The sequence below is a fragment of the Accipiter gentilis genome, chromosome 6 (assembly GCF_929443795.1).
Source record: "Accipiter gentilis chromosome 6, bAccGen1.1, whole genome shotgun sequence".
Taxonomy (NCBI): domain Eukaryota; kingdom Metazoa; phylum Chordata; class Aves; order Accipitriformes; family Accipitridae; genus Astur; species Astur gentilis.
Window position 1 is genome coordinate 19,655,097 of NC_064885.1, and position 13,855 is coordinate 19,668,951.

Genomic DNA, 13,855 nt, shown 5'->3' on the forward strand with positions numbered 1-13,855 from the left:
GTATTTTACTTCCACTTTGCATAAAAAATAAAAATTAAAAAAATCAGGAACAATGCACAAATACAGAGTTTGGAAGGCAGCAATACGGTTGACTGAATACATAAAAAATGAGACCAGCTTTAAAACACAGACAAAAAAATGAAAAAAAAAAAAAAAAAAACAAAGAGAAAAGTCTCAAAAATTATAAGGAAGGGTGAGCAAACTTGGTCTCTGTAGCTGGCACCAAGAAGCAGTCACGGCTTTTACCAATGCGAAAGACAATTAGATTCCAGCAGACAAACCAGAAAGTAATGATTATGATTGCTGATGCTGCAGACCGTGGCTGGCCTGCATTAGGTTAAGTAAGCTGGATGCAAGCCAGTATCATTGAACAAATGGCATGGCACATTCTGGAGGAATCTGAGAAGAGATTACTAATATCTTAAAGGTGACTTTTCACACATGCTAACCCAGCAAATCAGGCAATCCTCTTGGCTATAATGGACGAGATCAGCAGAGGCCAGTCTCTTGAAGTTATGCACTCTTCATACAAATAGGATTTTTTTTTATTTATAATAATTGACTGCACCTCATTTGAGCAAAGTACCCTAAGTGCTTTATTGGTTTATTTCACCCCTTCCCCCTGTTTTAAAGAAAACATAATCTAACTTTCCATTATTCATTATCATCCAGGCAAGCACCAAGCTAAAAAAGAACTCTAATATTTAGCCGTATTGTCTATTAAAAAATGTAAAATGTTTCCTAAAAGGGCAGGTACATTAATTAAGGCTGGCTCAGAATAAATGAAAATTACTAAGAGTGCTCTGCTTTCCTGAATAAGTTTTCCATAGATTATTTATAATTAAATGAAACCAATTACAGCATTTGTAATGGAAACTGTATATAAGTTAAACATTACCAGTTTTGCAGAAGCTGAAAACCATACCACATGAACAGAAAAATGTCTCTACATTTTTATGAAGGGAGAAGAGAAGGTATCATCTTTTCAGAAAAAAAATTCCCCCAAGTAAAACAAACAGTAAATCACTGGGTACTAATCTCGTCAGCATGGCCCAAAAGGGCCCTTAGTGTAACAGAGAGTGAGACCCCAGAGTCCAAGAAGCCATCTCACAGCCGGAAATCCTGAAGGCGAGGATTGAACTCCTTTCTGTTTCTTTGGAGAAGGAAATACATCTTAATTAGGCTCAATTTTCTAAATAATGGTTATCCTTTGTAACTAATCAGTAAAGTTTTAAATTAGTAACAGACTAATGCTTGCTCAAATAGTGCAACATGCTCTGTCTTCAAAATATAATCTTACCCTGGTGACAGCTGAAAAAGCTAGAAGACTGAGAATAACACACTGGCATATAATTTTTATCATCAAACAGTCTGCTATCCTACAGAGCAGTCCCTAAACCAACACACAATCTTCTTCTGTGCACAGAGACTTTGTTAGTGAGAGAAAACAAAGATAACTTTGGGGAAAAAAGAATGAATGTAGTTTCAAACACAACAGCACTTTCTGAAGTCATTCTGAATGGGAGAAGGAAAACATTTAAAGTTACTGCTAGGGAACTGAGAAAGATCCAAATAAAATTATTTGAATCATCATTAAAGAAAATCCTCAGCCTGAAAGACACTTAAGAAAAAATTCTACTTCTAAATCAGCTAAAAGCAATACACTCATTGAGTTCACCTGTAATTATCTGATATTCACCTGGATTATGAATTTTACCCTGCCAAAAAGCTAAGCTAGCGCATATTAATTACAAGGCTAACAAATGCAATGCAGAGTTATGTTTTAGCATTTTGTAACATGCTGCATATATTGCAGGAAATACCCGTCAGACCATTTTTGCTGCTAGTAGTCAGAAAGCTTAATTTTATTCCTCATTACTTCTTTCTAATCAGTAATGAAGCTGTGGGATGATTTAAGAGGTATCTATCTATAGTCAGATAAAACTAATATATATAATAGCGTACTTTGGTTTTCATTTCCCTTCTAGACTCACATAAAAATAACATCTGAGTGAAAATTAGAGTAGATGCAAGAACGTTGCTCCTTATGTGTTCTAGGTTTAACACTGCTTTATGGGATACATTATGACACTACGAACTAGACATTAGCACAATGAAGACCTGCTGTTCTGCAATGCATGCAGGCTCCAATGCCTACTGTGTGCTATCCAAGAACCTGCACAAATTTTTTCCTAATTTTGCATGTTTATCCATGAATGTCAGATAAACTAACAGATGCAAGTGCTGTTGATGAAAAGAAAAGGAGAACCTGCAGCAAACATGAACTGAGGTAACTACAAATATCAAGTGAAAATTTTATCAGATTACTAGAAGTGGTTGGGGGTTTTTATAATCTACATATTACACTGACTGTAGGTCTCTAGCTCTGTCAGCTGTTCTGAACTGAGGAAAGCTGCGACATTAGGTATCTTGGAAGGTTACAAACATACAGGCATTTTTCTCCCAGTAAAATACTTCCTTAGTTTAGAATACCTTCTGCCATAGCTTCTTTCTGCAGACTCTTTGAAGTATTATTCTCTCTTACATAATATGGTGACCAGAGTTCGGCATGGAATTAAATTTTTAGATCTGTGCATTTCCTTCTCATTTGTTCTCTGCAAGAATTCCTTTACTTTCAAGACAGGCAGATCTATCTGCATTTTTTTAGATTAGTCTTTACCCTGCTTAAGGTCACACTGCTTCATTTTTCTTCCATTGACAGTCATGTTGAATTTCATACAGCTGCATCATTAGTCATTTCAATAATTTCTGGTCTAATCTTCAACACCTTGAGAGAACACCTGCCAGTCATATGCTACTATTATCTATAAGAGAGTTCTACCATCTTAGGTTTTTTCCTCCTTAACCTACCACTTACAAAAACGGATCCACTTTAAGTGTATTTTTATCCTTTACTTACGTAAATGATGTCAAATAAGTTTGGTTTTTTTAATGCTCTTTTTCCAAATTTTGTATGACAGGTATACTCATTATAGAGCCATACCACCTTCCTGATGTCTCAGTCAACAAAAAAACAACAGGATTGTAAAATTATAAAAGTTAATTTCTTTGACTTTATTTAGAAACCTACTTTTCTAACCCCTTATACCAATTGCTGTGGAATGTTCCCACACACTATAAATACACACCAGGGAAACACCGCTCCTAGAGTTACAGGATCAGATGTTTTAGAGTATGAAAATACATTATTGACATCAAGTATAATATACCCCAATTTTTGTTTAGAAAATTCTGCAGAGAAGCAAGAGCTATCTGCTTTAGAGCATTGCTTCTCAAGGAACAAACTTCCCCCCCCCCCGACCCTTTCATTTCAAAGCAGAGTCTACTGAACCCCATCATAATCATCTGTAATGTTTTCACAGACCACTAAACAAAGATCTAGTTGAAGACTAAAAAATGATGCAAAGACAACGCCAACTTGTGTTTAAATGTTTATTCATCAAATAATTGAAGTGGTAAATGGGAGTAGCAAATAATTAGAGAACACTTACTGTAGCAGAGAGCTGTGGTCCATTCAACTGTGCATGCAGGATGGCTTCATTGACGGAGTTCCGGATTCCCATCAGTGCAATTTCCAGATCATGTGAGGCAGCCATTTCATTAGTCAGATATTCCAGTGTGGAGATATACTCCCTCCATTGTGCATCCAGTTCTGACACACTGGCCAAACAGCCCCTCATTACATTTAGACAATATCCGACACAGGGTCTGATTAGCGTCAGGCCCTGACAATGTGGGCAGTACTGCATCTTCACTAGAGCTTTGCTACATTCCTTCGTAAGAGCTGCATGTTCAGTAGTATTTATCACTTCAATGCCCAGACTGAGGGCCTGGCTGAGCATCCTACTTGCCCAAAGAGATTTTGACAGCTCTGTAACCATGTTTTTCGAATAGTGTCCAAAAGGATTTATGTCTTGCCTTGTAAGCCGTAGACACTCTGTATAGTCCTCTGATAAATCTGTAATTCCTGGGTTTATTAGCCGACTATACACCAGAGGAAAGAGACTGTCAAAGAACCGTAATACTGCACTTTCCACTGTAGTTTCTGCACCCAGAATGTAGAGAGAGATGTCTGTAAAAAGTTCTTTAACAGGCTCTGCTGCTTCTTTTGCCATAGGTCTGTAAGCTGTCTCAAATAGGGAACTTGTGCGGTTTTCAGCGAAGCGAAGCAAAGACTCAAAGGCCTCTAAAAAGGGTGCAGGGGAGAGAAAAAACTAGAGGTTAATAGCAAGTACCTGACATCTTAATCACAGGACTAATATTGTCCCGAACAGGAACATCAATAGTTACACAAAATCTGCAATATGAATACACTAATAGTTAATACAGCTTTCGTCAGCAATATGATTTAAAAGACACCTAAATCTTACATGTGCATAATAAAGACAACACATAATACACAATTATTTTCTTTTAAAAAGATGACTGTATCCTCACTAGCTAGATGCTGTCCCAAACTATAGAGGTCAGTGAAGGACTCACACAGTCTCCAGTGAGCACAGCCAAGGTCTCTGCAAGATGGCTTTTGTAACTGACACTGCATTTAGGCAGTTCAACGAGATACATTGCCAAAACATCCCTCTAGCTCAATGAAAGCTTGTGAGATAACTGAACACAAACAGAAGTTGAAGCTTTTGTTTCACAGTGCTGTGAGTGGGTGGCTGAGAGGTACTTCTTGCAAAATATAACTCAAGGATGAAGGAAAGATGCTATGAGAATAAATTCTTTCCCTGTTAACATCAGCTAGGTCTGGACACCAGCCAGAATGGTTGGGCAGGACAACATCAAGTCTGCTATGAGCCAAAATCAAAATTAAATAATAAAGTCAGGAAAACAGTATCTCCTTTAACTATATCATTTCTGAGTGGCCTAAAAAAAAAAATAATTAAAAATTACGGAGTGCCATGGTTAACACATTTCAAATTGTAGAAGACAAATATTATATGCGCAAAACACTGATTGCGGGTACTAGAATTCATAGACAGAGACAAGGAAGGGATCAGCTCCCAAGATTATTTTTAATGCCACAGAAGACAGTAATCCACACCATTCCTACTGCTTTCTTTGGAAGCTCTACAATAAAAAGCCTCTGACATAAACCATTCTTGCGTTCATCAGGATGGCGAGTAGTCCAGTCAAGGCAGGAGACCTATCACTTTATGCCTCCTGAGGACTGGCCAGATAATGGGTTTTCAGTCTAATCCTACTCTGCATTCATCTGAACATCACCATGTGATTCACTGCAATGTAACACAAACCGAAGCTGCTCAAAGATCAGCTCAGCAAAAGAGCAGATACAATACTGTAAGTCAAGATTAGCATACACTGGCAAAGTTTTGTAGAAAAGCCTGCTCAGTGCCTTCCTCTATTACATCTCCCTGGGCAACTAACTTCCTTGTTAGGATAAGCATTACAATCCCTTTACCACAAAGTAAAAAGCGATTTAACTAGACAGATAATACAACAAATCGTATTGTACATTAAATCATCAGTATTTTACACACGCATGCACACGCTGTATCCTTCTGCCAGAGAATCACTTCAGCATTCTCACTGGTATTACAGCAACTAATACTCTGGAAGTGTTTAGAAATTAAGAATTCAGATACACTTCAGTTGAAAAAGAAGAAAGTCCATTCTCAGGCAGAGAAACATCTTGCCAAGTTTCAAAATGAAGCAGACTTTTACAGCTGACAAAAATTCTGAAAATTGGATTTATCATGGAAATATTGACACAACCTAAATTGTAGTGCAGTCAGCTGTGTGCTACTGCACACTTTATTAAAAGTTTTTTTGTTTGCCACATCAAATTTCTAGAGGAAACCTAAAACCATTTTTGTTTATCATACTAAAAAGGCAATGGAAATATTCAAAACATGAAAACAGTGTTTTAAGTTTCCTCCTTCAACTACACGTGCTCCCTTATGGATATTCAGCTTATCATTAGATTATGGGAGCAGGGACTGTCTCCTACAATGCCAACAGTCTTATGCTGTTGCTTTACCTTCCACATCCATAAAGACAGAACTGCAGACTTTATCCTCCTTATCTGAAAACTAAATGAAATGCATTTATGAATGTGCAAGTATCCTTATTGTGCCAAGAAATAACAGCCCCAGTAAAAGGTGAGAGCAAAACAGTCAATGACAACGTACATCCCAAGAAAACAGATGTCAGCAGCTTCCTGGGATACTAGGTTGTAGATTAGAAACCATGTAGCATTTTATTTTCAAGCCTCTTAAACTGCGAAAATTCTGCATTCAATTAAATAAAATTCTGCATTCTTCTGAGACAAGTATGAAATCAAAATAGCATCATTTATTTTTCATTGTGTAAGAGAAAAATTGTGATGGTATATAGCTTCACTCCTCCTACAAAAAGAGCCCTAACATCAAAAATATGGTACCAAAAAATATTTCTGCTGGTTGTAGATGTGCTGCAAACACCCATAAGGTATCATTTGCTTCCTTATCGCCACTGGTCAGACTCAAAAATTACTCATGCTTGCAGGCACTCAAGCAATGATTGGCTGGTTTGAGAAGGAAATATGTAGGTCTTTTTTCATTGTTAAGGCATTAAGAGATGTTTGAGACAATCAAATTACTGGATCAGCTAGATGTTCTTAGACCTTTAATTAGCTCCATGCAGTTGCAATGGACAGCTTGCATTCTGGTTGTATAGAGCAGGCAACCTTAGCATCTTGTTTTAAAAGTGATTAATTATATGCTTTTAATACACCTTTTATGGTACTTTGTACAGAGTTTCTAAATCCCAAGGAAGGTTTACCGCTATCTGAAAAACCGGGTGCTCATCTGTGCAAATACAGCAAACTTTAGACATTTATGAACTTGCAAAAAGCTGAATTCTAAGCCTAAGCGTACACTGGGAGAAACATTTGATCCTCTTTCACAGCCTTTGGCTTCACACACACATCCCCCCCCAGCAACATAGAATGTACTATAAATTGCAAATATATTGATTCTGAACAGAAATAAGCCATAGCCAAAATCATCCAGTTTGATGGAAACATTATGTATTTTTTGTCTTTCTTTCATATTAAAATAAATAGGAAGGTGAAGAACAAGGTTTGTTCTCATGTTCCTCAAAAGCCCCTTTTTGGTTTAAGACTAGAAGGCAAGTGGCACAATAGCCAGCTTTGGATTTTGATCTAACGCACTGGTAACTACTTAAAGTCAGGCAACTTCACCTTCCATGGGCAGAATTTTGTTCAAACTGTTTATCATGCTCTCACAAAACACCTGACACCACCACTGATGTGTCTATGACAGTCAAACACAGCTGATCAAATACAGCTCACCTCTGGAAACTTCACATCTGAACTGCTGGTGTTTGAAAATTAGCTTCTGGAGACAAGACCCGTTATGACAAGATGCCACACTGGTTCTGCTGCTCCACCAGCAGCACAGGGCCTGCCAGGCCAAGCAGCTAACCAGTTTGCACGCCGGGCTGGTCCTAGCATTCACATATACTAAAAATTGTATTATGCTCAGTCTAACATACACAGATGGAAAAACATTGTTTTGCATGTATAGCATCCATGCTTATTCATCATGAGCACAGCACATCTTGGTTTTGAGTGATAGCTTCCTTCCAACAAATACATCCATCCTGACACAGAAGATGTTTTACTTCTCTTAAACCAGGCAGCAGCTACATTTCATATACCTAATGCAATAAAAATCACAAAGGATTCCTGACTTATCTCACACCAGCTTTTGCACCAGTGTAACACCACTAACAACTTCTGCAGGTTTTAATCCTAATTTAAGCCCATTGTATGTCAGAAGCAGCTGCAGAATTTAAGTGTTTCTGCTGAAGAAATCTGCCAAAGGATAGTGCTACAGGGAGAAACAGACTTAGAAGGCATGTATCAGTCTGCCCAACACTGGTGTACCAGCATTTTCCAAGTATTTCCTCTATTTTTTTCACCACCTGGAGATCTATTTGGGGAAAGAACAAGTAGATTTTAAGTAACATTACAGGCAAAGAAAAAATATCTAATATTGTAACTACAGCTTTGACTAGTTCCTCGTGTCATGTAAACACTGCATTCAATGACTTACACTAACTCACTTCAGCAGGAATAGCTTCTTGTGTTTTTAAATTGCTGTCATCTCCATTTTAGTGCAGTCTGGTGCAACAGCTCTCCAAGTTTGTGTCCAGGCCACCACCTCTTCTCCTGCAGCCTTATCCTTAGGACAAGAATCAAAGGTTCAAAACTGCCACACATCAATTTGCCACTCTTTCTGCCACAAAAATCTAAGGAATTTTTTATTTTTTCCAGCTCCCAGACTCACGGCAACATAGTCTCAAGGAAAGACCTCAACACAACTATTCACTGAAGCCATGACAAGTCTGCACACATATGGTAGTACAAGAGCTTGCATTCAGGATTGCCTTAATCTCATAAACTCTACATTCCTTACAGTGCATGACAGTCAGCAGATGTGGTCTCAAGGAATGCACACAGATGGGGAGTTCTCCAAGAAAATCTGGATCCAAATATGATAGCCATGCATAGAGAAAGTTCATTTACTTCCCTCTCTTATACCAGCCCTTCACAAGCTATTTAGATCCTTATTCCATAAGCAGCTACAGGGTTCAGATAGGGAGCATTAGGAGAGGCTAAGCAACTTCCATGTTGCTGAATTATGAATCAGTCCAAATCCATGTTCTTTTCTTTCCACAGGTCCAACACAGGCGTGGGAACCATTTTCCCAAAATAAAGTCAATCTAAGCACCAGACACCTCTCTGCAGAGGACCATTTCTATTGCACAGTAGCTGAGGCTCAGATAAGAGTGGCCTACTGTTTGAACCCCTGTGTCTTCAAAGACCAAAACTATAAAACTGAGTGCAAATCACAACACGCATATCTGACAGGAAAGTTAACGTCATTGCCATTATGCTTCTCTGTTCTGTGTGTGATTCAAAGCTGGCGCCTTGCCCACAGAACTGACAAGGTAAGACCACCCTGCTAATGCAACGGCTCTCCACTACATTAATAATTCCTTACACTCTGCAATAATTGAATGTGTGCTGAACTTAAACTTTAAAAAATCCACAAAATTTAAAAAAAAAAGAAAAAAGAAAAAAGGAAACCATTCCATTATAAACATTACTGAAAAGATTTAACAATGCTCAATAAACCAAAAGTAGAAGCAAACACTGAAACTATCTATACAGAAATAACATCTGTGTACATTTTAGATTTGAGTGTAATCGCGAAAGAAGAATGACAAATTTAAGTAGGCCCATTATTTGTTTGGTCTCTTAGGACCACACTAATATTTGGCTCCTTTCCCTTCAACATCTTGCATTTATTACAGAGTTACAGGACGAATGACAGCTACAGTTTGTTAGAACAATAGCTTCCTTTTAATACTTTCAAGTCCATTAAATCTTCTGCATCTTTATGGCTTCCCAAAATAAAGGACAACATACTAATATTTTGCAGCAGTAGAATTTAAGTACATACTATTTGCAACTTGATGCATAAAGAACAATGTACACAGAAAATCACACCCAGATACAGATCTATGTGACACACAAATAAAATTCAGAGTTCTACTTTTTTTGATATGCAATGATCTCTGAATGTTTTTAAAAGAAGAAGAACAAAGAATGCTCAAAAAGCGTAATTAAACAAGATGAACAGGTGGGGGGGTTTTTTAGATTTTTTTAAGTAATCTTAAGTGCAAAACAAATTGTGTCATATTTGCAAAGAAATCCATTCATTCATTAAGCTGCTTTTGAAAAAAAACCTTCTTTTAACTTTCAGCTTCATTTCTATTTTGTGACATTTTGCTAGTAGCAAAGAATGTCAAGCATTGGAAGTTTCCTTCTTACTTATCCTGAATCACCCTGCTGAATGTAGGGCCAAAGCTCTTTAATACCCACTTTTTCATGTGCTTTACTGGTTTTAGAACAGCAGTTGTCCTATACATAAACACAGTTGCTCTTGATGAAGCTGATGAGAAATAACACGCTAATAAACATAGCAGCAGTCTCATGGAAGAATTATGTCCACCACATCATAGTTGACACTACCCCAACATTTGCAGAAAACATTGCAAGCTTGCTCCAAAACATTTTGGGTCATAGAAAGAACTGAAAGTTCTCAGAAGCAAGGCCAAGTAGAAGCGTCTCTTGCTTTCTACTCAACTCCTGTAGCTGCTTTTAACAAGGCAGAGTGCAAAACAGATTCAAAAGCAAGAAAGCAAAGTTGGTTTTGGAAAGGGGGGAAAAGGAAATTTGAATTTGCTCACTTCGACAGCAAGGAGAGAGTATGATGTCTTTAGAGCTAATCAATCCTTCAGAATATAGATCAGACAGGAGAGAAAAACCAAACCAAACCAAAACACACCAGCTTTCCATCACTGTGCATGGAGCAAGGTCTTTACTTAACAGTCCCTCTGTGAGTTTGTCTACTTTGATAACCTCAGATAACTATCCCATCATGTACTTGTTGATAGAAACTTCTGCCTAAGTTGAAAAGTAAAAAGTCTGTGCCCCCTCCTCTGTCCACACCTAACAGCTATGGACAACACTGATTAACTGGAAATCAATGAGTAGGATTATTCACAAGCCACTACTTTCATCCTTAACCCTCTGCTCAGTTTCAAGTATAATTTAAGAGTATTTTTAACTTAAGAATACTTATGAAAAGTTGCAAGGGCTTTAAAAAATTCTAGCAGTGAAACTTCCAGAGCAGAAGAATAACTGGTCTTTCCTTAGTAGTATCTCCTGTGCTGGGAGCTTGGACAGCAGTTTACCACATGTAACACTGGACATGAGAAAGCCTGGTGCAATCTGAGTTTCAGAGCAGCAGACCCATTATTGTAATTTGGTAATGTCAGCAAAGAAAAGGCACTTAGGAAAACCAATTTTCAAGTGGTCTGTCGGAAGACTGACTTCCAATAACAGCAATAGGAACCAAGACCATTAAGTACCACCTGAAAACTTCTATCTTGGCATGCAAATGAATCTTGTTTGTTGTTTTCATATGCACAAACCTGTTCTTTCAGCCTTGGCACAGCTGTGCAATTATATAGGAAGCAACCACCCCCTCAAACTGCTGCTCCAGCCAGTACACCCACACCCTCTTCATTTTCTTCCGCTTTTTTGTAAACTTAACTTCTTTACTATACAGTCTTGTACAGGGAGAAGGGCAGGAAATATGCAGCTCATATTTTGGTGAGATTGATGAACATTGAAACCATTAACTTTGGGTTATTTTGGTGAGTATTTGATTCTGGAAGCATCAATAACAGAAATAACATCACCAGGCTTAAAATAGGCTCACTGCTTCATAGGCTGGTTATCCAAAGGGGAAAAAATGGCAGTAGACACACAAGCCTAGGAGATACCTTAATAGCCACAGAACAGTCCAGTGATAAATAACAATCTTTTGTTCTGCTCTGATAATTTTGCCATGAAATCAAATAATGATTTCGGGAGACAGTATGGTGGGGAAGATATCCAAACTACTGGAAGTAGTAACCACAGTGCACACATTTTTCAGACTTAGTGGCCTGGGCTTTATCATTAACAAAACAACAATGTATAAAAAAGTTGCAACTAAGAACTAGCCGAAAAAGACAGACTAGAGAAAGCTCTGCAGCCTGCTGTACCAAACCCTATCCACCCTTTTTGAAGAATATGGACGAGTTTCTAGAAAATAATTAAGTTGTTATGCTTCACAAAATCTGTAACAGTTTGCTAACTTGATTTTGAGCTGCTCAGTATTTATTTTGCCTTCAAACTTTCTGTGAATACAATAAATGAGCTGGTAATTAAATTTAGCTGTTTATTATTTCTGTATACTGCATTTCAGTACAGTTGTACAGTACTTTATACACTGTAATTATAGGGTGCAATTACTTACTCCTTTTTAAAGTGAGCAGTTTCAACTAAAACTAAATCAGTTGACCAGCAGAAAGCTGGAGACCAGATGTGTTATTAACCTTTTATGACACCACTGGGCTTTTGCTGATAGATAGATAAGTAAAGCAAGTAGTTCTTTGGGAATATTTGTGCAGTAGAAGGCTGATGGACATCTAACATCACCACGGTAAGATCTAAAAGAGCAGTAAAAGCCCTGAGGACTATGGCTGGACTTTTTATAAAGCTGTGGCTATCAGTATTATTCTCTTTCTGTCAAAACAGAATTCCAAAAGATGATTCATATAATTAATATCTGCCAAGTTCAAACCTGTCAGCTATTACTTAATAATATCAATTCACAGTTTTAACAGGAGTTGGGCCAAAATAACTGGAGAAAGAATTACAGCTGTGCTTCAACAACATTAGCTATGCCTTTAATTTGCTTTCCAAGAACAATTAATTTATAAAAGCAGTTCTTACAATCTACAAAGGAAAAAAAAACACAAGCAGTTATGTAACTGTAGGTATCCAGGCTCTTCACATAACTATAACTATCTTTGAAGTTCTTAGGAGCTTTAACAGCCATCAGGCTAGGAGCAGAAGTGATGTTATCTGATTTATTTGATCAATCACTAACGCAGACAGTGATGACTGGAAGCCACAGCTACAACAAGCAGTACACAGTTCCCAAGATGGATTGCAACAAAGCACTTGTAAAATAGCTTTGAATGACAGCTCCGTAACAATCAACATTTCGTTAAGGATAGATCCACAGAAACAGTCTAAATTGCTTAAATTAGGTGTGATTTAACTATTCTAATAAATAAAGGTTTTGCCACATTAAAAAAAGCATCCACTTTTATTTTTTCAGGCTAAAACCCTGTGCACAGTTGCAAAGATCTATAGTCAACTGAAAAGACCTCATTCTTCCTTACAAAACAAAAAAAACTTTCCAGTAAAAATAAACAACAGCTTAAATGTTTTCTTAAAAATCATTGCTGAGTCATCACTTTATGGGATGAGGTAAATCCCCTGGTATGTTTTCTAGTTAGGTTCTTGCTGTGGGGTGGGTTTTGGGGGTTGAGGTTGGGGACACACACACACGTACACGACATAATTGTGTATTGTTGTAAAAACATAGTCAGCCCCAAAAGGTGTGCTGGCCCAACAATCCAAGACTTGCATGGTGTTAGACAGGATTTATACTGGGCTCTACAAAGTGGATTGCCCTCAGTTTGGTTTCTTCAGAATAGATACTTTGTACATATGGCTGCAATTCCTTTGAATGAGCAGAACCTCCAGTGCCAAAGTATTTTTCTTTCCACTTTTTCTACCCATTTTCAATACACAACAGTTTTGAGAAGTGTACAGTTCTGTTAATAACCAAACTCATGGGGTTGTTAACAAAATACACAGTGAAAGATGGAGCTCAAGGTACCATTAGGGCATGCCTATACCTGAGGCTAGCCAAGGAGGTAACTGGTCCTGGTGACTACACATGTTAAGCACTGACATACAAAAATGTTCCTATTATTAGGAGATGGTGCAAACATTACCTCATTCTTTGTGGTGTTCCATAGCAATTACTTTTCCACATGCATAAGCAGTTTTTCAATGCTGCGAATCACTGCACTATGCATCCTAGCATGGGGCTAGTTTGTAAGTGAAGATAATACCCTTATTGCAATCCCTAGGATTAAGGCTTTCAGGTAATCTCTTCCCACAGACCACTGGACAGAATAAAAGGGTGTCACCTTTCTTTGGATTCCCCAGACTACTTTTATCAAAAGCACTTTTGGAATGAGATATTTAGTGCATATAGTGTAGTTTCCAGAACTAAAACAGACTTGTGGAAGAATCTCTGTGCATTCACAACTGCAGTATGGCAGTGTGGGCTGGCTTGACACAGTGTGTCATTTATCATAGAAC

General features: G+C 37.7%; 1 protein-coding gene across 2 annotated transcripts in view; it reads right to left on the reverse strand.

Annotated features, from left to right (window-relative positions):
• Positions 1-13,855, reverse strand: part of LOC126039271 (glypican-5-like) — a 427,867-nt gene that overhangs the window by 319,378 nt on the left and 94,634 nt on the right. For both annotated transcript variants that reach the window (XM_049802192.1, XM_049802191.1), the window contains exon 3: positions 3,513-4,207. In XM_049802192.1, coding sequence (XP_049658149.1) covers positions 3,513-4,207 — 695 coding nt within the window. The remainder of the gene's footprint in view (positions 1-3,512; positions 4,208-13,855) is intronic.